Source organism: Vigna angularis, chromosome 2 (genome assembly GCF_016808095.1).
Source record: "Vigna angularis cultivar LongXiaoDou No.4 chromosome 2, ASM1680809v1, whole genome shotgun sequence".
NCBI classification, from domain to species: Eukaryota; Viridiplantae; Streptophyta; class Magnoliopsida; order Fabales; family Fabaceae; genus Vigna; species Vigna angularis.
The window spans coordinates 44,469,487-44,495,371 of record NC_068971.1 but is presented as its reverse complement, the minus strand read 5'-3'; the positions used below and the strand labels follow the sequence as shown (position 1 = coordinate 44,495,371).

General features: G+C 32.1%; 2 protein-coding genes and 1 long non-coding RNA gene across 4 annotated transcripts; 1 reads left to right on the top strand and 2 right to left on the bottom strand.

Moving 5' to 3' along the window:
- Window positions 1-156: 156 nt before the first annotated feature.
- On the bottom strand, window positions 157-10,326 carry LOC108322454 (uncharacterized). Its single transcript, XM_052872735.1, has 12 exons — window positions 10,036-10,326; window positions 9,745-9,960; window positions 8,145-9,272; window positions 7,311-7,433; window positions 6,021-6,202; window positions 5,693-5,924; window positions 5,337-5,546; window positions 4,340-4,468; window positions 1,879-1,947; window positions 1,614-1,736; window positions 774-824; window positions 157-697 (listed from the first exon to the last, which is right to left on the bottom strand). Exons 1-12 carry the CDS (start codon window positions 10,267-10,269, stop codon window positions 560-562), a joined length of 2,835 nt encoding a protein of 944 aa, XP_052728695.1. The 5' UTR covers window positions 10,270-10,326; the 3' UTR covers window positions 157-559.
- Window positions 10,327-16,694: 6,368 nt separating this feature from the next.
- On the top strand, window positions 16,695-23,628 carry LOC108322466 (phosphatidylinositol 4-phosphate 5-kinase 9). Of its 2 annotated transcripts, none has more exons than XM_017554570.2 (9): window positions 16,695-16,863; window positions 17,554-19,078; window positions 19,933-20,100; window positions 20,487-20,652; window positions 21,116-21,226; window positions 21,462-21,649; window positions 22,191-22,348; window positions 22,463-22,625; window positions 23,156-23,628. In XM_017554570.2, the coding sequence occupies exons 2-9, from the start codon at window positions 17,859-17,861 to the stop codon at window positions 23,433-23,435; spliced, it is 2,454 nt and encodes an 817-aa protein (XP_017410059.1). In that variant the 5' UTR covers window positions 16,695-16,863; window positions 17,554-17,858; the 3' UTR covers window positions 23,436-23,628. The 2 variants fall into 2 exon arrangements, with proteins under 2 accessions (XP_017410059.1, XP_017410060.1); XM_017554571.2 differs by lacking the exon at window positions 16,695-16,863 and adding an exon at window positions 16,959-17,089.
- A 325-nt stretch (window positions 23,629-23,953) lies between these two features.
- LOC128195401 (uncharacterized) lies at window positions 23,954-24,797 on the bottom strand. Its single transcript, XR_008246849.1, has 3 exons — window positions 24,573-24,797; window positions 24,289-24,441; window positions 23,954-24,139 (listed from the first exon to the last, which is right to left on the bottom strand). It is a non-coding gene; the product is annotated as an uncharacterized LOC128195401 (long non-coding RNA).
- Between the last annotated feature and the right edge of the window lie 1,088 nt (window positions 24,798-25,885).

The window sequence follows — 25,885 nt, the reverse complement described above, 5'->3', positions numbered from 1 at the left end:
TTTGTTGAGTATAATACATCACATAAAATATTATGTTCAACAAAAAGTTAAGCTTTTTATTTTGTCACAATATATAGACACAAGTACACTCTATTTATCGACTTGACAGGCGATGCCCTTAAGTTAATGAGAAAAAGTTCTCGCTAACATAGTAAATAAACTATCAGAAAAAGTTGTATAATGAATTAAATTAAATTCAGGAAAAATTTATAATGTTTACACATATTACATGGAAAAGTAAGACCTTTTCTGAGGTACCCAAATCAGCAAAAGTATACTGTGAAAAACTAACTCTCCAAATGATGATGACATCTTGACATCAAGACATAAGCCGCTGATTAAAACTTCAACAATCTGGAAAAATGTACCGTTTTGACAAGGTCATACGCCTTTCTGGTGATCGAACCTCTACTCAGCATCTTCTTTTCTTGAACATGTATGCTATATTACGAAAACTAACTCTGAATCTGCAATTTTTCATCAATTTTTCCACCATGATTGAAATAGCCATGTCATTAACATATCCAGCACATAACCGTGTCCAATATACAACGATACTTTATGTCTTTTTCTTCTTTCGCTTCACTTCTCCAGTGTGTGACCTTTCTTCTAAACGTTTAGATTGTCGAGTACGTATCTCTAGCAGTTTTGATCTTGCATCATGAAAAAGAGCATCTGATCTAGATGCCATCAATTGCTGAAAGATCATTTCAAAATTGAATCAGCGTGTTTATCAGTGGCGAAAAACTGGTCGGAAAATTTTTTATACAAACCTGAATATGATCCATGGCTGCGAGGTTAAACCCAAAGATATCCTTCCATCCCTAGCATAAGGTTATGACAACAAGTTGTCAACGATACAATCAAGTTCACCAGTTAACTATACTGAAACTAACGAAATAACAAAAATATTTAATTTCGAAAATATTTTCTATTACTAAAATAAAAGCTGGATAATAATAAATTAAATTTTAAAATTATTGGGCTACCTACAACAAGTTCATTCTGATCACAAACAAATAATACTATTTATATTAGGATTATCACCCATAACCATCAGATATTTTATTCTTTTGAAACACCGTAGGTCTGTAAAATGCCCATGTTAGATATGATAGTACGGTGTCTGAGGACTCGCAATGTCATGCATAAGATGTCTATAGTCCCTAGCATGTCACGCCTCTCAAACATTAGGATAAGAAATAATTAAGAAACATCAGAAGAGTAATTTTCGTAAAGTTTAGCCAGCGTTTCATCATCCTTCACAAAGGTCCATTATCATTTGCTCTAATTTATCTCATCAGGCAATTTTCAAGAGTTTGAATATTGGGCATACCACAACCCATCTGCTTTTTAAACCAAACTTTGACAACAAAAACGTATCACAGAAATACATCTAAATTCGAAAATTTAGGTCCAAACAACAAAACATACAATCCAAAAGTATCACCAATTTCTTCATAGGGAGTCCACACTCATAGACATGTTAAACTTCCATAATGAATTAATTAATTTAAATCTAAATACGCTTTCTAGCAGTAAATTTTAATGTACCAAATATGACAAAGCTTAAATTATCTAAAAAAATAAAAGTAAAAACCTAGCATATTTACCTTGACCCTTTCATAAAAAATGTCACTGAAAACAGTCAAGATAGGTCGGGCAGCTGGTGTGGCAAGAAGCTGGTTATAATGTGTCTGCAACAGCAGCGTACCTACTCTGCAAACAAGCTCAACCTGCAAATATCAGAAAGACATTAATACCAGTATCTTGTAAAAATATCTAAAATTTGTATACATCTATTATTGTTAATTTAATTATCATCATCAACATCATTACTATGTATGATAACATAATTTTTCATATATCAAGGGTAACCTTATCAGAATATGAAGTCCAGTCTTTCAAGTACGAGAGAAGCTTCAAAGCATCTGAAAATGGTAAAGCCTGCATAATGTAATGATATACGTTAGACTAGATTTGTACATTTGTAAATTATACAAAATTCTTTATGATCTCCACCAATCTTAACATGACTACTTTGGAAAATTTAGCCAAGTTCTACAAATTTAGGCTAAAACATAAAGAAACAGATAATTTAGTCTTTTATTGTTAAGCCTTTCCTAAGAAGTGTGTGCTCAATTCAGTCATAACAAGGAATGATGCCACAAGACATTTTAACTGGAGAAACACTTATGCAATCTCTTATAAACAAATGTCTTTCTTAGAAAATTGACTTTTAAGTCTAACTCAATAAATAAAAACTTAAGAAATAAATTTACATCTACTTATATACTACAATTTGATCATATCTCTAATCGATGTGAAATATCTCATAATCTTGAATACTTCCTTGATATCAAAGTAGCTCAATCAAAAGACAGTATTCTAAAAAGCAATGCCTTAAATATCTTAAAAAGAAACAAGTATGATTGATTATAGACCCAAGCATAGTCTTATGGATCCAAATAATAAAATTAATGATCGAGTAAAGTGAACCTTTCTCAGACCAGAAAGATATAAAATACTTGTTGGGAAACTTATCTAATTGTTAGTAAGCTCATTGTGTTGCTCACTAGAATGTTGTCGTTTGCATCCCCGTATACCTCAAAAAAGGCTCTAGGACATTGATTCATATATGAAAAGGGAAATAATCAAATGTATATAGGTATTGCGATGCTTATTGGGCAATATCTTCCTCTAGATAATGGTTTTTCATTGGAGGTAATATTATTTCTTGGAAGAGCAAGAAATATAATGTGGTTGTTCAATCTAGTGTTGAAGTTAAGCATAGGACAATGATGTCACACACTTGTAAACTTCTATGGATAAAACAATTCCTCCAAGAGCTGAAACTTTGTCGAATTCCTACAAATGAGTATGCATTGTGATAACCTAACACTAATTCACATGGCTTCAAATCTTGTATTTCATAACCAATCATATAAAAGTTTATTGTCATTGTTTGAGGTGTCTTCCAAGGAATTTGCACTATGTTTGTCAGCTCAAATAATCTTGCAAATATTTTGACTAAATCCTTAAGAGGGCCTTATATTCAATCTGTTACAATTTTGGTACAAAAAAATTGCATTTTCGGCTTGAGGGGAGTATTAGAATAGCTTAGAACTAATCTTTTGACCAACTCCGGGAAAGCTGAAAAGCTATGTTTTGTTGTATTGTACCCATTTATCACCTACAGTAATTCGTGTTGTCTTTTTATATCTTCCCTTTGTATCTTTGGTGTGTGTGTGTTAGGTTCCTTATTCAGGGAACCTAAACAATAGCTTCTCTTCTCACTCACACACTCAACAACGGAAGATATAAAATATGTATAAGTATTTTATTCAATCTGTAGTGTAAAGAAAGAAGAAAATACAAGTAAATGTTCCCCAAGGAAGCCTCCCTTCCTCCACGGGCCAAGAGGTCCCGTCTAAACCCTAAACAAATTCTCTGATAAACCCTCTCCACTTATTCTGTAATTATTTATACTCTCTCTCTCTACTAACAACTAACCAACTTTCCCGCCCCCGACTTTCCTCCTAACATAAATTCTCCACCGTTCGGTATTAGCAACTTAATACCGTTCGGTCCTTCACTCCCTCCCCTCTCCCGCATCATCCGTTCGGATATTACTTCCACATTATCATTCGGTCCTCCTTTATCATTCTCGTTCGGCCCTCCTCTAACATTACCGTTCGGCCCTCCTCTAACATTACCGTTCGGTCCTCCTCTGTCATTAACATTACCGTTCAGCCCTCGTCTATCACTATCGTTCGGCCATCCTCTTTTATTCCTCCTCTCATATACCTTTAGCTTCCTAAGAGTGTGTGTGCATACAGGCATGAATCGGCTGAGAAACAATTATCACCACGCATCCTTTCTCATATTTTCATCCTCAAGTTTAAGTACTTAATACGTCCTTAGCCATGTTGTTTACCCAAATGAGCCCTTTAACCATTTTTCCTTATAGCAAATTAGAAACTAAAAATGATATGCAGGAATATTATTATGATTGAGGATAAAATATTTTAAACCTTGGTGAGGAAATGTAACCAAGTTGGATTACAATAAAAGGTCAAGATTTCTCCATAAATGGTTGAATATATAGATAAAAAGAAGAAAAAAAAACTAGTAGAGATCATAAATGTGACATGCAGAAATAGTAATGAATCAAGAAGTTCAACCAACTCAATAGGCTAGTACATATCCCAAGCAATGGTTTAAAAATAAGATTAACATATTGAAAACTAAAAATGGAATGGGCCTAAATACAGTAGCCTGAAATGCCTTGTATTCGAGCATGAGATCATGCAAAAAAAAATGCAATTCTCAAACATACCAGTAATGTTTGCTCCAAATCATTGGTGTGAACATTTGAAAATGCACTTAAAACATAATCAGAAGGTGAAAGCCCGTTCATAAGCGGATTTGATTGGAAAACAGCAACATTTCTGTTATTTTTATCCTCCTGAAATACAGATTCAAAATAATTGCAACAAAGAAATTAGGCATTATTTAACAATATATGCAAGATAATCTTCCTCTGCACTTTCTGTTACATGTCACACAAGATGAACTGAAGGTATATTCTGCAATCATGCATACTAAACGATAGAATTGAAATTTTAGTCTTTGATAGAACCTAAATGTGTAATTATTTTTTATTTTTCTCCTGAAATCTAAAATCAAATCATTGCAACAATGACATTAGGTACTAAAAACAAAATATATAAGACAATCTTCCTCATCACTCTGTTACATGTCACACAAGATGAATATAATATATTTTCTGCAATCATTCATACTAAATGCATTTATTGAAATTTAAGTTTTTGATAGAACCAAAAGGTGTAATTTGATGTAACTAACCTTACTTACTGGAAAAAAAAAACACTTTATTGAACTTCCTGTATACATATTTTCAAGCCCAAAGTTGTTTAGTTGTGTTGTATGTATAATTTGATAATGTATAATTTGATAATTACTTGCAGAAATCAAGTGTGGAGTCATTAGTTCTCTATTATACAGGCGCTAACACAGGAATTGTACACTGAAAAACTAGCATACTTGTTTAGAAAGACATTGTCTGTGCAAGCATGTTTTCCAGATTCACTTGTGAGATAAAAGAACAATTTAGGCCATGGCAGTCATAGATTAGGGAGCACGTGTGCACTGTAGAGGCTACTAAACTTGTTTAAAAGCCCATTTGCTTATGCATGGGTATCCATATATTGCAAAAATGCAACTAACTATGCAAGCAAGTTTTCAAGATTTACTTTTCAGAAAATGCGTGAGTTTAGATTCAGGTAGTCATCTACAAGGGAACAAACGTAAACCTGATGTTCTGCAATGCGCTTTTTTTCAGCTTCTGCGATGTCTAATCTTTCAATAATTAAGTCAGTTGCAGTAAGGGTTTCCTGGGTTTGTTTCCCAGCTAAAGCCACGGCTCCCTCCTCTGGTATTTCTTCCATTGATGCATACTTCTTTTCAAATGCATTGTCGAGATCAGCGTCAAACATTTCCTCCAACCTTTTCTCCTTTTCTTCCTGCAGTTGAAATGTTCTACTTACTCCAGTGACATATATTTAATGAAGCAAATTCAATTGAAAGTATTCCTGTAATAAAATTAGAGACATGGGCCCTTTGTCCTGCTTTTAACACGTGTAGGCCATCTTATACAAGTTGTGAATACCTCTATGAAAAACTGCTCTTCAGTGCGATCCCAGCGTCGGATGGAACGATCATGAGATCCAGTGACAATGAAATCCCCACGATTACTGACTGCAAGACACCAAATATCTGCATGATGTCCTTCTAGAGTCAACAGCAGCTCAAATTTATCAGCATCCCAATATTTTACTAGGCGATCTTTTCCAACACTGAACACATAATGTGTCTTGGGAACAAATTGTACGGCCATAACACTGCCACATAAATAGTATAATATAATTCAAATACGGATTCATCCAAGATCCCCAGTTAAGAAAAGAAATAAAGAACAGCAAATAATTGTGTAGCACCTGTCAGCATGCGCAAAAATGGATTTATGACAGTCACCAAAGTCTAAACCCCAGATCTTTAAATTTTTATCTGCAGAGCCAGTCACAATTAAATCTCCATCTGATGAGATATCCATACACAGAACAGGCAGCTTGTGGCCATATAATGAAAGGAAAAATTTGAATGTGTCTGCAAAGTGAACCTGAATGATGAACGAAATTATTTAAAACACACTAGAAACCAGAAAATAGGACTAAAGCATAAATACAAGACCCACCATAATCTCATAGTATAAAAGTACCCAACATAGGTGTCCAACACACCAAGAATTTTGCATTTGCTATGAAAAGCAGCATTAGTAGAAATATAATTAACTAAGTTATCACTTTAGCCTGTATCACTCACTATATTTGCAAAATAGCATTCAAACTGCAGATGCATTTGAATAAAAAGCATCATTAGGTTCTTATTCAATAAGCTCTAGCCACTAGAGGGCTTATGGCAAAAACTTGAGAGGTAAACTTCTTGGAAAACACAAATAAAGTATTTTGGGTAAGCTACACTAAGAAACTTACTGAAATAAGTTTAAAAAAACTTATTTTATGGGAGTGGAAATCTATTTTCTTAAGCTCGAATGAAATTTCATAAAATCTTCCAAATGCCTCTGAAGCAAATAGAAATATGCTTAGCCACATTGTCATTTGTATATGAAATGATCAAATCCTATGAAGGACGATACCTACTCAAGTCCTCTGACAGACACAAAAATACTGATTAAGTTCCCGATTAAAAAAATCCAACTCAGACATTAGAAATGCCACCTCAATAAGGTTTGTTTACCAGAGCCAACACCCACGTACAGATGGGCACAGGCTAACATTATTAGAAAATGGTTTTATATTTTAGAAAAGTCAACCAATAATATAATATTAAATATTAAAAGAAGGCATATCATTTTATCAAATAAAGTTGTCACTTACTATTCTTTTGCAATACATTATATCCAGTAAAATAATGGCTTTTCAATGTAATTATAATTATCTTTTGTTATGTTGCTTCAATTTTATTTCCTTAGAGTCTCCTTTTACATGTGTGCGTTCAGTGTCCTCAATTTCTGTGCCACTACGTAGAAATAATGCTAAGGTTCCCAAATCACCAAGAAATGCTAAACAATGTAAACTCTTCAAATTTTCATTTTCAGGTGCACAGGTAAAACAAAAACGACAATAAACAAAGTAAAATCTGCAAGATAATTGTGTTTTTGGAAACCACAGATTATAAACAGAACACGAAAGATTAAGGCATCTAACCTTCACAGTACTATCCAATAGAGCAACAGCAATATATTTAGCATCAGGGCTAATTGCAACAACAAGGGCGTCATCATTCATTTTCATGGTACTGACATTTGACACTACGAGTTGCTTAGTAGCCTGAAACAAAATAAATAAAGTTGCTAAATAAACAAATTGGATAACCATTTGTACTAAGATGATTTGGCATGTATTAACAGGGAACTAATTGGAGGACACATAAATAAAGTATACGAAAATTGGAAAAGAGAGGCTGGGAGAGCACATTCAAATAAATTAGAAAAAAAAAATGGGAGAAAACAAAACAATTCCAGTATAAACAACATAAGATCATCTTCTTTCACCTTTTTGGAGTAGCATCACCTGAGAAAAAGCTATTAAAGAAAACATAGGTTAACTGCATCCATATAGAAGGTATGAGATGATCTTCTATTTGATTTTTATAATGTAAGTTCAAGTTAATTATTAATAAATTTAGTATGAGAATGGAAATATTGAATATTATTGGTTTAAATTTCTTGTACCGTCATCATTACCAGTATTCAGTAGCTTCTATGTACATATCTACGTGGAGACAGTTTTGTGTTTACAGTTTAAGTATTTGATTCTATCAATTAAATATAAAACATAAAGACAAATACAAATGAACTTCTCAATGAAATATTGCATTATTATAAACAAAAAGAAGTTTTAGATTTTTAACTATGCTCTATGTGCAGTATAATACAAAACCAAACAAAATGTTAAAATTCTGGGTACTTTTGAAAACAAAACAATTTTTATTCTTAAAAAGAAAATGAAAAGGAAATTATATGAAGGTGATGGACATACTTGACCAGGTTTTTGCTTCAACTGGTACTCCCAAAATTTGACATCATGATCAGCACTTCCAGTGACAAAACCACTTTTATGAGGTAGGGCAGCAATTGAGCGAACAGAACCACCATGAGCTTCCATTACTTCAACACAAGTGCCGCTTCCAATGTCAATAATTTCTATGGTTCCATCTTTAGTTCCAACAAGCCCATACTTGTTAGTGGGAAGAATTAAACTGCACAGTCCATACCCAGAATCAATGGTTCTTAGGCAAGCGCCAGTAATTGGGTTCCAAATCTTTACTGCATTGTGACTGGTTGACATCAGAAAAGTGTTGTCTGAACTAAGCGTGACACTTCTAACATCAGAACGATGCCCTTGAAGATCAATAGCAAGTGTTTTTCTGGTTTCACCAAGTTCAATGGAGTAAAACTCAAGAAGATTATTGTTCAGAGACAATGCTAAACTAGCCAATGAATTTTTTGGAGTGATTGGACAGAAAGAAATGGAGCATATCTTTTTGTTAGCTCTAATAGTATGCAACAGCTTGAAAACATCAGGCACAGTAAATTCAGGGTTAGTTGTTTTTGTGGGCACAAGAGTGACAGAAGAGTTATCTCCTTTGTTAGCATTATTCCCGTCTCCATTTTCTACTCCGTCCAAAGCCTCTTTACTGTGTTTCTTCTCTTTCTTTCGGTGAACCCTTCGCTTTGCCTTGCGCTTTGCTTCAGCATCATCCAATACACGATATATTTCTACAGTTTTACCGGCAACTTGGCAAGCTAGCAGGTTTCCAGACTTGTTGAACTGCACAGTTGCAACCCTTTCCTTACTTTGTCGCTGAATTTCACCAAAATGCCTCAGCACTTCCCATTTGCTTTGAATGGAGGATTCTTCAACCCCATTTAAAGAGTTCCCATCCACAGACTCATGTCTGATTACATAAAAATGAAGTTCACTATCTGCAGAACCAGTGACCAGATACCTTTCATCTAGATCAACATCCAGGGACCATATTTCACTATGATGTCCACCCACAATTTGCATACAGTGCTGGGTATCAAGATCCCACACTCTCAAGAATTTGTCTTTGGAGGAACTCACAAGTTTTTTCCCAGAATTCAAAAAAACAACATCAGTCACCTGCCAGAACCACATAAACGAAACTGTCAAGGTAAGTTTGAGACAGAGGGTTTTGGGGGGAAAGGAAGAGCATCAGTCTCATTTCAGGTAAATATTATTTTTCTCTATTTTCCTCACTTTTAGAATGAAATTAAAAAGATGACAGTGTATCAAAAACCGTTCCATTATCCCTTATTCTCTTATCCAAAACCTATACAACTCTTTTAATTAAGACCATGTTTAAATAAACCTCCAAACAATTATTAACAAGAGAAGAAAACAAGAAGGTAAAATGAATTAAAATTTTCCCATTAGTTGAAATGAACTTACCTACTTCAACTTTTATAAAAGATCTTTCTCGTAACTTCTCTAAAGCTGATGTACATAAGTTCATTTTCACTTACATAAGTTTGATTAATTTTGTTTCTTTTTCCTTCTTCTATTAAGTGCTTACTGAAAAGTCTTTCCAAACCCAAAGGTAAGAAAACCAAACCTGGTCACGATGACCACGAAGGCGAAAGAGCCCAGTCTCGCCCACCACGTCCCATAAAATAACATCATTATCCTTGCTACCAGAGGCGAGCAAGGAACCAGCCTTGTTGTAACGAAGAGCGGTGACAGCTCCCTTGTGACCATTTAGCGTAGTCTCACACGCTCCTTTATCAGAGTCCCAAATCCGTATGCTACCATCCCCGTAACCACCAGCAATCTGCAACACAACCATAAAACAGTTTAAGAGAATCACAAATTCACGCTGGCACAATCGAGATTCGAAGTTCATTACCAATGAGGAAGGAGAGGAGGCAATGGAGGTGACGGCGAGGGAAGGACCAAGAGACGCGGTAGAAGGTGTTAGGGTTTTGGTGCAGAGGCCCTGCCGCACGTTCCAAACGCCTATCTTCTCGAGTGCCGGAGAGAGAAGGTTCTTGCCGGAGCTGTCGTATGATATGTTGGAATCCACCGAGGCTATCACTCCAAACGACGCTGCCGCCTCGAATCGGAGGTAGGCCTTCACCATGGTTTTGCCGCGATGACTATTTCTGAGTCGAGGGGTTTAAGGGTTTATGGTTACGGACTCTTAGCTTTTTTATTTTTTTTATTTCGGCTTTTACTTCCTGCACCTTCGCGCACCCCTCAAATTTTAAAATTATTGTTTTATCCTCCAAAAAAGTGTGGCTTTTACTTTTCAAAACATTTTTTTTGAACTTTAGGAACGAAATTCCAAACCTAGAATTTTTAGTACGAAATTTTCCGAATAGAATTTTTGAAATCAAATATTTTGAATGTAATTTTCAAAATGTATAAAATATATTTCAAAATTTATGAAATGGGATTTTGAAAATAAAATTTCTGCAATATATATAATATTTTTTGGAATAAATTTTTCGAAACATCCTTATATAAAATATATTTCTAAAACACTTTTTTTAGAACACATGAAATACGTATCAGAAGGAGATTTCTTGAATTAGTGGTCTCAGCATTTTCTCTTTCTTCTTCTTTTGAATGAAATATGTCCCCAGAAAGATCTTTCATTCTTCTCTTTCATAGTGGTGATGATGGTGGCAAAAGCGATCACAGCAATGGTGGTGTGGTGCAGTGATGAAGAATTTTTGAGTCTTTGTCTTTTATTGTGAGAGTGCAGTTAGTAATTATGGGGCGTAAGAAGCAATAGGTTTTTATTTTTATCTTTTTTGATAATGACATATACAAACAAAATTATTATATAAATAAAATAATTTCTTTTTAAATTTTACTAAATTTTATATATTTAATCTTTTTAAGTTTGCATATATTTATAAAAGAAAATGTTAATACTCACAAATTTTTTTTTGAAGATTAATTACTAATCATAATATTATTTAACAAATTACAGAATAACACTCGCCTTATAAAATACCTACAAAATCATGAGATATCACTACCTTCTCACAACCACCAAACAGTAACACAAAACTTTAAACAACGAGACTTATCATCATCTTTCTAAATTAAATATTCCGAGTCTTTCACAACAATAACCTAGAATCATTAGTACTTCTCAAAACACACAACATTAAAGTTACGTGGTTTTAAAAAAACAAAAAACAATTTATCATTATTTTATTAATAAAATATATTTTCATCTTACTACATTTGCAACGTTTCCATTGATCAACCTAGTGATGTTAATAAAAAAAATTACATTGATTACTATCTACAAATTATACTAAACTAAATGGAAATTAATCAAAATAGTGAGACCATAACAAAAGAAAAAAAAACTCAGTAAAACATTAATCTTATTTAAAATCATTAGATACTTGTGACACAAGTTTGAAAGACCTTTCAAAATACATCCAAATAGACACCTAATGTAGTTGATAACATGAACTTTTGTTTTGTTGGTATATAGACTATAAATATTTATATTGCTGATTTTATTTTGTTAGGCAATGATTGCATTAACAAAAGCCAATTTAATATAGAACCATTAGCTACCGTACTAATCTAAACTATGCAAGTATGTATTTGATAAGAAAATTAAGTTAATATTATATGAAATCATATATATATATATATATATATATATATATATATATATATATATATATATATATATATATATATTCAGAATTTTCTTACAATGATGGGCACTATTCACGTCCCACGTTTCAAGTTTACGTGTGTAACTATAAGTTTGTCTTCAAAGTTATTTTTCTCTCAAAAAGGGAAAAAAATGATTTTCATGTATTAAATTAAAAAGGGAAGAGAGGCCTTTGTGAATAATGTTTTTCCAAAAAGTTAAATTAAAAAAAAAACAGAAGCAAATTATGAAAGAGATGATAACGATTAAATAAAAAAATGAACATGTATTATATACAGTAGTGAAACGGCTAGTAATGAACATGTATCATGTTATAATACAATACAAGTATTGTATTTTTCTTTGAAATGATTTGCCAAATAAAAGAAACGGTCATTATTTTGATAGAGACAATTTTGTCGAATGTAAACGTAGATGCATATCTTATTCTTTAACGTTTTCTTTATCGTCTATATTTTTTCCTTCAATGCATGTTTTTGACTAATTATGTGGTTCAAATTTGAGAGCAAACCCTCCACCAAACAGATTACATTCACTTATGTTTCCACATCAAACACGGTCTTTTGGTTTAGATCTATTTATTAAGTTAAATAAATAAAAAGTAAAGTTAATTATTTCAGTAAATTAAATTAAATTACAAAAATTTAACATTTATGTATTAATGTAAAATTATAAATAGTAGTGTTGTCAAAATGGATTAAAATCTACAGACCAACCTGGTTCACTACGAGTTGAGACTGGATTAGATTTGAAAAAATGTAATTTTTTTTATATAAGTTAATTTTCAACTCGATCTACTTAGAACACGTTCACCTGGATTGAACGCGTGGTGAGCTGATTCACAAATGCACCTAATTTAATTTAATTATTTATTATTTTGTGTTTCAATATTGTTAGTTAATATATTTTTATTGTATTGCAGATGGGGATAAATAATAAGATGTTTAAGAGATAAAATTATTATAAATTTATCTATTGAAAACTCTAATTTTTAAAATAAATAAATGACAAAAAGATATTAATATATAAAAATTTATTTGTTAACTTTTTTATGTTTGTTTTTTTATTACATTTAGGTTATACGGTATTTTTTTTATTTGTCTTTGAAGTTTATCATTAGTAAAATTTATTTAAATTTAAATTAAAAAAATTATATATTTTTTATTTAAAAAAACTTATAATTAAATAAGACAATAAATCAACTTGTTTAATTCATCAATTCCTAATGGATTGAATCTAGTTTAAATTTTTTAAACTTATTAACTAACAAAACAGATTAAATTAATTCACTAAATAGTACATCCATAATTAGCTGAACTAGAACGTAGTCTCTTAGTTAATATTGAATTGTAGTTATATAAAACATTGCTTTCCTTTTAAAATTGTAAATATTAAATTAATGCAGGAACCAATGAGGAGTAGCTTGGATTATTTAAATTAAAGAGTTTATTATATGAAAAAACCAAATGAAAGAGTTAAATGGGTGGAGAGAGTCGGTGGCCGCCAGAGAAATTAAAATGCAACTGGGCATAGAATTTGGAAAGAAACAAATGTTATTACGAGTTAGTCAACCAAATTGAGAGAAAATTAAGAAAGAAAAATGGAAGAAATTGGTGCAAGTGAGTAATGATAATTACCGACTCTTATTGTCTGATATAATAATTGGTAATGATGAGATGATAAAAGTGGGGTTGAGATATCATTAAGTTATGGCCACAAAAAGCCCATTATTAATATACCAATTTAAGACTCATTTGCAAAGCTTCCTTTGGCCACTTTCAAATGTCTTACTCACCCATTCTTACCTAATAGGAATGCCACACGTGTACATAACCAATTTAATTGAATCTCTTTCTTAATTCTTTTCAACAATATATATATATATATATATATATATATATATATATATATATATATATATATATATATATATATATATATATAAACTTTGTTACCAATGTCATTTTATAGATATTTTTTTCCAAATATAATTATTGGTGGTAACAAATAAGTTATGGTTCATGTAGTTTAAGTAAAGTGTAACTATTTTATATATTTTTATTATATATGAAGTGAAAATGATGTAAAATATATATAAGAAAAAAAAACAAACTTAACATATTATTTTATAACTTTCAAAAACTGGATTTTAATAATTTTGTAGGAATATTATATATTCAAACTATTTTTAATATGAATACATTGTTTTTTCTTAATTATATATTGATCGAAATTTATCAATTATTGCCATTGAAAAGATATATTTTTATGTTTTTTTTGTATATTATTTTTAAAATTTTATATAGAAAGTAAAACAAATTTTTATATTATTTCTTATAATTTGTATTATATTATAGTAACTTTGATTATAGAAAATATTTAATAGATAATATTATAATGGGAAAAATATAACTAGTATACTATTAACGTAAGAACAAAGAAAAAGAACTATGAAAATGAAAGAGAGGGAGAATAATAATGGACAACTAAACACTATGAAAATGAAAGAAAGGAAAATAATAATGGACAACTATGCCTACTTAATTTTGTACTATTAATTTGGCTAGAAATAAGGTTTTTATTAGAAAATATGTTCCATTTAGTTTTCCTTCTACAAATACCAAAGTCTTTTTTTACTCATTCTATTATGTAATCAGTCAAGAGTCAACATAACTGAATAAAAGAATCTTGAATAAAAAATAAAAAAATTAAATTAATTACGTTTACTTATTGTTATAAAAACTCATCAGTTTGTTTTTTATTTATTATTTAAGCCGAACCATATTAAACAAAAACTATTTCTATAGTTTATTATGTATTAATATACTTACTTTTACTTGATTAATTTTACTTTAGTTTTACGAAATGATCAACTGTGAAACTAATGTTGAGGACTTATATAAAACAAAACATTTGATAAAAAATAATCAAGATAACAATAATTACTTGAAAGAATTAAAAACGACAAAAATCTGAATATATAAAAAAAATGTATGTGTAGTAAATTATTTTAAAAATAACTAAATAAAATGTAATTTGACTACCTCTACAGTCATATATCTTGGTCTTACAATATTTTAAAAACAATCATATCCGCATCTGTAAAATATATAATGTTTCATTTTTATTCACTAATCATTTAAGGTTTACCAATAATAACATTAATGAACCTTCAAAACAAGTTCACAATAGAAACAGAACTTTCCAGTCTAATCAAGAGGCATATAAAAAAATAAAATAATAACATTTAATGATTTGTTGAATTTATATCAGTGCAGATATAAAAAATAGAGTACTAAAGTTTACTTTTAAAAAGTGATATTATTAATTCATACCTTAATGGTATTGTTTGAGAAAATTAAAACAAACAATTATATGAAGTACATTTATTATACTAAAGATATAGAATTTAGCAAAAACATTTAATATACTACATTTAAGATTCTTTACTATCCTTAAAACGTTTTTTTTTTATTTAAACAAGATGATCGAGAGAAAAAAAAGTCAAATGTCATACAGTAAAAATAATAACATAAGATATTTACAATATATGACAACATAGTTAAGTATATAATAATCATGGAATTAAAAATATATTTTTTTCATTGAAAATATCATCATTATATTCTCACACTATTTTTAATTTATCTTTAAAGTAATTTGTGATAAAAAAAAAGCTGTGATTAAATAAAGTAATTAGGACACAAACATGTTACAGACAGTGCAGGCCATGAACAGGGACACAAATTCACCAACCGTCTTTGAAACGTAGGACAAGTAGGCCATCCACAACATCTAATTGCTGTCTTATAACCGCAGTTTCTATTTTTTTTCATAACAATGAGTGCATTTAGATTTAGTTATTATATTTATAAACTAATAAGTTATGTATGTATGTTCACAGTGGAAAATATTCTAAAAGCAATGTATTTAATAGAGAATTCGTGGGCACATTTAATGTTACAGTCTACGAATATATTAAACTTTAAATAATTAGTTTTTGAATTTTTTAAATTATCATTTACTTTGCTATAAAGCATTCTCAAAGACCTGTTCAAGCGACTCACTAAAATCAACATATAAAATATCATCTATTATTTTGAAATTAATATTTTAAACACACACACACATACATATATATATATATATATATATATATATATATATATATATATAATGGTATTTATATATCTCATGGTATTTATATTGTTACAGTGACGTGTATGTATACTTTTATATGATGTCCTTAAAAAATTGACATGGTACTTTAAATATAGCATAATAATAATGATTCTTTCTACAGTATTTACCAAGTCTGTTTCACAATATTGTTTTCTTCTCTCTATTTTTTTTATAATAATGTTTATCACTTATGATTTTTTTATTTAGAAATCTGTGTTGACTTTTATTTATTATTATTTTTTAATTACTGAACCTTAATATATAGTTGGTTTTAATTTTTTTATAATAATATTTTTCATCAAATTTATCGTGACAGTGTTATTACAATGATAGGTGACATTTGTTGGTGTTAGTAGGTGGCGCTTTCTTTTACAAATGAGGCACGATGTAATGTTATTGTCTCTGATGTAAGTATGTGTGGCCATTGAATTTCTCAATCTTACTTCATTGGAAGGATCGTCTAACAAATTATTCAAACTTTACATTATGAAATATTTATATTGCTAATCAATGCTAACTATAGTTTCCTGACCAATCGTTACATCTAATAATGACAATCATTTAAAATAATAAATGGAAAACCAAATCATTTTTACTTTTTTAATGCGTTGATGTGCTCATATTAATCCGCTATTGTAAGTTAGCCGACCCATAACTTGATTTGGATCAATTGACCTAACTTATGTTCTGAATTGTCATTAAAAAGCTATTTTGAAAAATGAACTCATTCAATTTTGAGAATTTTAGAAGAAGTATATAATCTTCCATTTGAACAGAATTCTTCTCTTGTTCTTTTGCATTCTCCGGCAACAACACTGTTTCATCACTGCTCACAATTCTCCGGTAAACTTCTCTCACACTTCTTCCCTTGTGTTAATGGATGTCAACTTCTTATTCACTAATGTCGTATCTCACAAACTTTGTTATCTTCGCTTTCCAATTTCTTCTGCAACTTGCTTGTGTATTATATTTGGCCGTTCTTTCTGTATTCAAAGCTACGGAACCTATCCTTATAAGCCTACGAAATCTCAACACTGGAATTCCAAGTATTATTTAGCCATGTAATGATGTAAGGACCAAGAAGCTTCATTTGCTGCAGATTTTGTTGTTATTAGTCTTCTGTTTTTCTTTGACTCTCCCCCAACACTTACTCTCTGTTGTATATTGCTTCATTTATTTTCTTTGATAAATTTCATCATAATGACGGAAAAAGTTGTTACCTTTTTCATTTAATTCTTGTTCTTTTTATAATTTTTTTATGATACTATTGTTTAATTGTTTTCTGTCTCCATTTTAATATTATGATCGTACTTTGCGGTCTGTCCTTTTGTTTAGTAATTTGTGGTCTGCAAAATTCAGTGAAGAACATAGCGTGTCTGGTTACTGCGCTTTAGAATTAAACTTGTTTCTTCACACTCACACACGCTGTAATATGACTTTGATTCTTGAATTCTCGGCCGTCTTTCTTTTTTCTCCTTCCCTTGTAATAACTAGAATATAACATATCTGTTTTTATCTTGTTTGAGACTACAGGCATCCTTCGTGGAAGACACGTCTACTCGAGTCGCATAAAACTACTACAGGCAATACAAATTGCATGCCCAGTGTTCGAATCTGAAACCATTGGTTAAGCTGTAGCAACCTTTTCAGTCGATCCAGACGCTGAGTATAATTATATACTGTACCTTAAGTAATAACATATTCAATTCCAGGACAAAGAGTTTCAAGAGTGCATCTTTGGGTTGGAATTCCTATATGCAAACCTTCTTGTCTTGGAGAGGCTGAGAAATCGCGAAACTTGAAATTCTACAAGGAAATCTTTCTTCTGGTAATTATGAATGTCTGGCCCCGTGGCCATAGCAGATTATTCAAATGGAGGAGCACTTTCTTTTACAGAGAGAACGAAATCTGTTGATGTGCTTGATGAATTAGACCAACCTTCTACGCTGACAAACGGTGAAAGTGATGGCTTTACTGTTGGGCAACTCTTACTTTCTAATGGAGAGTCATATTCTGGGTCCCTTTATGGCAATGTTTCTGAGGGCTATGGGACATACGTTTGGTGTGATGGTTGTGTATATGAGGGTGAATGGAGGAGAGGGATGAGAAATGGTTATGGGAAGATCAGATGGCCTTCTGGAGCAGTGTATGAAGGTGATTTCTCCGGTGGCTATATCCATGGCACGGGGACATATATTCGTTCTGATAAATTGACCTATAAAGGTAGATGGCGGTTGAATCTTAAACATGGTTTGGGGTATGAAGTTTATCCTAATGGAGATACCTTTGAAGGTTCTTGGATGCAAGGAACACCAGAGGGCCCTGGCAAGTATACCTGGGCCAATGGAAATGTTTATGTGGGGAATATGAAAGGTGGGATAATGTCTGGGAAAGGAACACTCACCTGGATAAATGGGGACTCGTACGAAGGAAACTGGTTAAATGGCATGATGCATGGATTTGGAGTTTACACTTGGAGTGATGGAGGAAGCTATGTTGGGACTTGGGCATTTGGTCTAAAAGATGGCAAAGGAACCTTTTACCCAAGAGGTAGCCGGCTTCCATCAATGCAAGAAATTTATCTCAGTGCCTTGAGAAAAAGAGGGCTATTGCCAGATTTGAGAAAACAGACGCAAGTGAGAGATGTCAAGGTACCAGAAAACCAGCTGTCAAGTCATGTTTCATCTGATAATCTTGCAAAAGGAAACCTGTTAAATCTGGAACAGTCTAATAGAAGAAATGTGTCTCTTGAAAGACGTTGGAGTCTTGAGGTGTCGATTGAGAAAGTGATTGGATATGATTCAGCATTAGGATTAGCAGATTCTGTGCCAGAAAGTAGCGACAAAGAGGTTGATACAATGATCCCAATTTTGGAACGAGAGTACATGCAAGGTGTATTGATAAGTGAGGTTGTGTTAAATAATATGTTTTCATCAATGTCTAGAAGGGCAAGGCGACTTAAAAAAAAGCTTGCCAAAGAGATTAAAAAACCTGGTGAAATAATCATTAAAGGTCACAGGAGTTATGATCTAATGCTCTGTTTGCAGCTTGGAATAAGGTAAAGACACTATGTTGACCTGTAGCATACTCAAACTGCTTCAGTTGTTATCATTTGTTACAATACACTCAAATTATTCTCTGCATGCTTTTGCCTTTATTCTATGGCACATGACATATGCTAACATTTCAAGATGAATCCAAAGTTGGAAGGCAATACCCAAGTCATAAAACCATAATTATTATATAGGTCTGGTTGATGGTTCTATTCGTCAATCATATTAAGGTCCCATACCTAACTTCTTTTAGTGTGCAGCTCCAATAAAGATTTGAGAATCGCATGACAATTATAAGCTGTTTTCATTCAACAAAGTTTCTCGCTTGTATTGATTAGCTTATACAGTGGAACATAGACATCTCATTTTGTTTTATTACTCCGATTTTAAGATTAGGACGTCAGGAGGCCGAAAACTGTGAACTGAAGTCACATAAGTTGAAGTTAAAATGCTATCCTAAACAGACTATCTTCATTTTCCTTTGCATGGATTTTCCTAACATGTGAAGTTTTTGGTTAGACTGGAGAACTACACACAAACCAATTAGTTTAATTTATATATTCTGGATTAAACCAGAAAAGAAGTTACAACAGACCCCAGACAACAAAAGAAAATTAAAGGACAGACTCCCTCATTGAGAGTAACCTCTCTTAATACACAATACATAGATAGGCCTAAGCACTAACAGAGACTCGTCCTCTTGCAATTCACCAAGCACATTTTTTAATAATGGTTACAAAACACATAATGGCGCAATTTATTAGTTACTAAATTCGTGTTGTTCACATAACTGTCTCATCATTCTTCAATATGGTTGCTTTTCCATGGATTTCCTTGTAAATGTCCTTCAATTGGTTAGGTATACCGTGGGCAAGATAACACCTATACCTACGCGAGAAGTAAGAATATCAGATTTTGGTACCAAAGCAAGCTTTTGGATGAATTTTCCTAAAGAAGGTTCTCAGTTAACACCTACCCATCCATCAGAGGATTTTAAATGGAAAGATTACTGCCCCATGGTGTTCAGGTCAGTAGTTACTCCTGATTTTTTTTATGATCTGTCTTTCATGTGGTGCTAATATAATTGTTAAACCGTCTAGGTTTGCATGTAAATCTGTCTCTTTAAGCAAGATTTTAAAACCCTTTCTGAGATAGTTAGCCTACTTAGCTCCCATCATACTGTAAACGTTTCCAATTTGAATTGAATTGTCTCCTTTGAAACATAACTGTGCTTCTATTATCCTTAGTTTTGTGCGTTATGTTCAGAAGAACAAACGTGTTCCAAATCTGAGATAATATAGGATTTAAGAATGTAAGATCATAATGTGGGACTTAAGTGTTTGATTGATCATAATATGCATTCTTAAATTCCACAAGTCCTTCCATGAGTTTGTTTGGTATAAACTATTACAGAAATTTGAGAGAATTATTCAAGATTGACGCTGCCGACTACATGATGTCCATTTGTGGAAACGATACTCTGAGGGAACTATCTTCTCCAGGGAAAAGTGGCAGTGTCTTTTTCCTGTCTCAGGATGATCGTTTCATGATCAAGACATTGCGAATGTCTGAAGTGAAGGTGCGTTCTTATAAATGTTTCAGTTAGAACCAATAGAAGGTCGAAGGTAGCGTTATAGTATTTCAATAACGTTTACAAATGTTTCAGGTGAATCTCTCATATTTCGTGTGGACTCTATTGCGTACATTCAATGTACTCATAACAAATTGAAGCTAACACTTTATTTGTAGAAATTTAGTATGGAATTTCGCAGCCATTAAGGAACGAGAGAGTGCTTAATTAGTTCTCCTGCTGAGTCCGTAATAATTTTGTGCCAGAGTTAGGATTTTACAATTGAGCTTTTGTTGTAGTTGTAGAATAATGTTAGCCTTTTTCAGAGGCAACTCGTAAAAGAAGAAGCTTTTAGCTAATACGTACTGAGGCAACTTACAATTTTAGTAATGTTATCTTAGTATTCACTTGTTATTATCTACTTGTTTTCAGTGTATAATAAATACTCCTTTGTTCAACATTTGGCATGCAGGTTCTTCTAAGAATGCTGCCAGACTATCATCATCATGTGAAGACATACGAAAATACACTTATCACAAAATTCTTTGGCTTGCACAGGATTAAGGCTTCAAGTGGTCAAAAGGTAACGTGCACATTGCCTTGCAGCATTTTTCAGATCATGGGTCATTTTCCGTATCAATAAAGAAGGAATGTCACGTTTCCTAATACTTGCAATCTGAAATATAAATTATGAAAATATCATAAAGTGAATTTACAACATCAGATATTTGAGTCAATCAATCCCGCTTCTTTAATTTTTTCATATGCATTTCCTGAACTAGGAGTCTAATATTTGGATATAATTTTCCCTTTTGCAGTTTCGCTTCGTTGTAATGGGAAATATGTTCTGCACGGAACTGAGGATCCATCGGAGATTTGATTTAAAAGGTTCTTCCTTTGGACGATCATCAGACAAGATAGAAATTGACGAAAATACAACACTAAAGGATTTGGATCTGAACTACTGTTTCTACTTGGAACCGTCTTGGCGGGAGTCTTTATTAAAGTAAGCTGTAGTTATAACGATTTTTCTTTTGCATTTGGGTTTCTTATACACGGTAAAAAATATTTATTGAAAGAGGTCAATTTTCAGTACCATAAAAAGGATTACCCAAGTGTAAAAATAAGACAAAAAGAAGAAACTTTATTATAACGTACATATAAGAAAAGGAAGATAAGATATTCTTCTTGGACAAGGTAACAACAGAAAACGTGTGTATCTTCTGTTTAGTACAGTACTGGTGTCTGAAATATGCTGCAAAAACCCTTGGATCATGTTTTGATACTGTGAGCTATGAATATGTAAATATATGTGGGCAGACTGTCTCCAATAAATTATGATGCTATTGAAAACAGTAACTATTCATGTCGAAATTTTGTTTGATCTTTGCAGTCCATTTTTTTATGATGCATATAGGCAGCATGCATACAATTTTTTTTTAATTGGCATAATATATCTTAACCATGCATCCTGATACAAAATGTAAGACGTTTTTTAAATCCACTGCAAATACTGAATACTTCCTCCTACTCATACTTTTGTGCAGGCAGATTGAAATAGACAGCAAATTTTTAGAAGCACAACACATTATGGATTACAGCCTTCTTCTAGGTGTTCACTATCGAGCTCCACAGCATCTGCGTCCTCTCATATCATACAACCAAAGTAGAAGTGTGGATGGATTAGCAATGCTTGCAGAGGAAGGTGAATCGATTGTCTAGTTTATAGATTTATATTCTTGCTTTTTCTAGTGCAATATATAAGCATGAATGAAGTGATCAACTTAAAAACTGTGATATGCTAACGATGATTTGATAGATCCTCTGGAGGATGAAGCATCCTATCCACAAGGTCTTGTTCTAGTTCCTAGAGGAGCAGATGATAACAGTGTTGTTGTGGGCTCACATGTGAGGGGTAGTCGGTTGCGGGCTTCATCTGCTGGTGATGAGGAGGTGGATCTACTTCTACCTGGTACAGCAAGGTGTGGTTTCTTAATTACTTTGCCTTGGCCTTTAATCTTCAGGTTAAATAACTCAGGTTAGCTAGACTGTTTGAGAGTTCTGTTGTTCCCAGCATATGCAGGTTAGATCAAAGGACAAAACTTATATACAATTCTTTAGGTGTTGATATTATTTTTTAATCAGAATTCAAATTTCACCTAAGTAACATATCTATCTAATAAAAATTTTGTATTGAACGATTCTATAGATGATCAAAGTGAATGATTAGTTCTGATAGGAAAACAGCACAAATAACACTCTGGGACTGTATCTAAGTTTAACACAAACTAGATAGAATGTGATCGAAACGGTTCAGTAAAACAGATAAATTGGTTATTTATTTTCTTCAAATTATCACATGTATTACTTATAATGTAGACTATTCTAATAATTCTAGGCGTTCTATTCAGGATTTTAATGATTATAATGATTCCTTTACGCTATAATTGTATCATTGCCACAATACTGCAAATACCGACTTGCATATTTCTCTTTCCAATTTGTTAAGCAGACTCCAAATCCAGCTTGGTGTGAACATGCCTTCAAGGGCAGAGCAGATTTCGGATAAACAAGAAAAACCAAAGTTCCAGGAGGTCTACGATGTGGTGCTGTACCTGGGTATCATTGATATATTGCAGGACTATAACATGACCAAGAAGATTGAACATGCTTATAAATCTCTTCAGTTTGATTCATTGTCTATCTCAGCTGTGGACCCTACATTCTACTCTCGTCGTTTCCTGGAGTTTATTCAAAAAGTGTTTCCACCAAATCCAATGGCAGGTGGATAATTGAGATTTTGGGGTTATATTTATCCACTTAATTTGTTTAGAGAGTGTGGATTGCTCCAGAATTTCTATTGTAGGTGACCATTGGGCATGACGGTGATAGTAGAAATTTAGTGAATAAAGAGTATCTCAGTAAATATACATAAAAACTTGTTATACTTAAAGTATTCAATAATTTTAACCAATTCTTAAACAATGTGGATATAATCTTTTTTTTTGTTCAATTTAAAGAAGATAAATCTAAAATATACTTTATGTTAAGAAGATTATTATTTCTAAAGGTCCGTTATTTGATAAGTTTTATTTGTTTTTCTTTTACAAGTATGTATGCTAATACAAGAAATCTTAATGAATTAATGCAATTTGCTAGGGATAATGCCAATCACACCTATATAACTTAATCATTTGTCTTTAAAGTTATTTCATCCGTTATCTATCATAATTAAAGCAATTTCAAAATTCAAAGTCCACAATGAATTTCTTCTCATATCTGCGACTATAAGGAAACTATAGATTAAATATATAAACAACTATCTGTGTCAAAAAATATAGCAAAGCATAAATTACTTAAGAACATTCAGGATAAGGTAAAGAGATTTTTACATCTCTACTACGTGACATGTGTTGTTTTCAATAAAGCAATCACACAATTCTCCTTTCAGATTCTTTAGGTGGATCTGGTGTTGATCTCAGCATTTTAATAGTTCCTGCATTTTGATGCAATGGTTAGGTTCAGAATCTGGTGCTATATACGTGCCTAGGTCCATGGTTATCTTATCTCACAGACACAAATTAAAGGAGCCAATTTTATGTATATAATTCTCATTTCAGTAAAATCATATTAACCATATATAACCTGAAATCAGTAGACATATCTCTACCCTGCCCCATTTCTTTCCATTGATCAGAAATCAAGCTTTGAAGCTCCTGTCAAGGAAATGAAGCAGACCACAGAGCTCCATATTCATCCATCCTTTCATTTCCAGATAGGTGGATTTTCTGCTATCACCTGTATCAAGAGTATAATTTAACCATTTCACAGTAAGGCATGTGCGTTTCTCGTCAATGGCATCAACTAATTTAAACCATTGCAAAACAAGACATATGTGTTTATAATCAATCATATCATATTATGCTTACCTGCTTCTTGGCTGCTGCTGAAGTTTCAAGGCATGCAGCACTGAGCAGCTGTCAAAAAAGGAAGAGAAAAAAAAGGTCTTGTCAAACATGATTTAGAATCTGTTATGTCTTTCTAGGTCCAAGTTTGTATGTTTGCGATATATGAAACCAATTACTAGAATATTAACAGTGATAGTTTCAGCATAATGTAGCAAGAATGGCCAAACCTTAACTTGTTTATGAAGGAATCCTATGTATTCATTTGACTCCTTTAGAACAGAAGATGTATCTGTCTGCAGTGAGAAGCAGAGAATCTCTAAGACTCAGATAAACTAAAGAACAATTCATTCGATCTAAAAACATAACAGGTCACCTATCATATAACTTAAATAAGCAGTTCTTAGTTTTATTTCATTCTAGAATGAGCATGACGAGCATCAAATATATAAGTTGTTATTGTGTCAGGAACTATAGTTGTTGTATGCCAAATTCCCTTCCGTCAAATATTCATATTTGATTTCCAATCATATACTGTATTGTGCTGAATAGATTCATATTCTGTACAACTCTGTTCTTGAAACTTTGATTTCCAATCAAACAACAGAATGCTTATCTTTGCTCGAGGAATCCCTAATTTCTGTATAATGTAGATTACATAAATTTAATATATATCAGTGCAGTGATTATCCTATATTTTATGAAAATTATCCATTTAACAAAAAATTGGCAGAAACAGTTTCAAACACTAAATTTAAAAACAAAATCAAGATCACAAAAGTGACATTAACATTATCCAATAAAGTGAGATATACAATAATCGCAGAAAAAAGTGTGAGATGACATCTTGATTGAAAATAAAATGAGTGATAAATGCTGATTCAAAAAGCAGAGGTGGTGATGAAGATAGAAAGTGTGATTTTTAGGTTAAAATATGTAATGAAGGAAGAAAATGGACCTCTTAACCAATGTCAAGAATGGAAGTTTGTTGGTGACATGATATGGGCCATTGATATTGGTGCCACCCCATTTTGATAGTGACACTCCACCTCTCATGTCATCTCTTTCCTTTCTTTCCTTTACCTGAGGAATAAAAAAGGCACACCTGAACATCCAAATCCATGGACAAACTTGTTTCCCTTTCCTCTATCAACAAACCAATACCCTCATCTCAATTCACTACCTACTTACCACAATTCAATTCCTTTTCTATTACCATTTTCATGCCTGTCTTCAAACCTAGTTTCATCAATCTTAATTTACCTTAAATTTGTTCAAAAAGTGATTTCTTGAAATATGGAGACACCAGATTTCAAAATAATTGGGTAACTTTTAAT

Bases quoted from the DNA above. Each gene is read 5' to 3' on its own strand.
- LOC108322454 (XM_052872735.1), bottom strand. From the start codon at position 10,269: ATGGTGAAGGCCTACCTCCGATTCGAGGCGGCAGCGTCGTTTGGAGTG. The intron at 1,737-1,878 runs GTTACCCTTGAT...TGATATTTGCAG, and splicing joins GGACTTCATATTCTGATAAG to GTTGAGCTTGTTTGCAGAGT. The intron at 698-773 runs GTTTGTATAAAA...ATGATCTTTCAG, and splicing joins CAGCCATGGATCATATTCAG to CAATTGATGGCATCTAGATC.
- LOC108322466 (XM_017554570.2), top strand. From the start codon at position 17,859: ATGTCTGGCCCCGTGGCCATAGCAGATTATTCAAATGGAGGAGCACTT. The intron at 19,079-19,932 runs GTAAAGACACTA...TCAATTGGTTAG, and splicing joins TGTTTGCAGCTTGGAATAAG to GTATACCGTGGGCAAGATAA. The intron at 22,626-23,155 runs GTGTGGTTTCTT...TTTGTTAAGCAG, and splicing joins CTTCTACCTGGTACAGCAAG to ACTCCAAATCCAGCTTGGTG.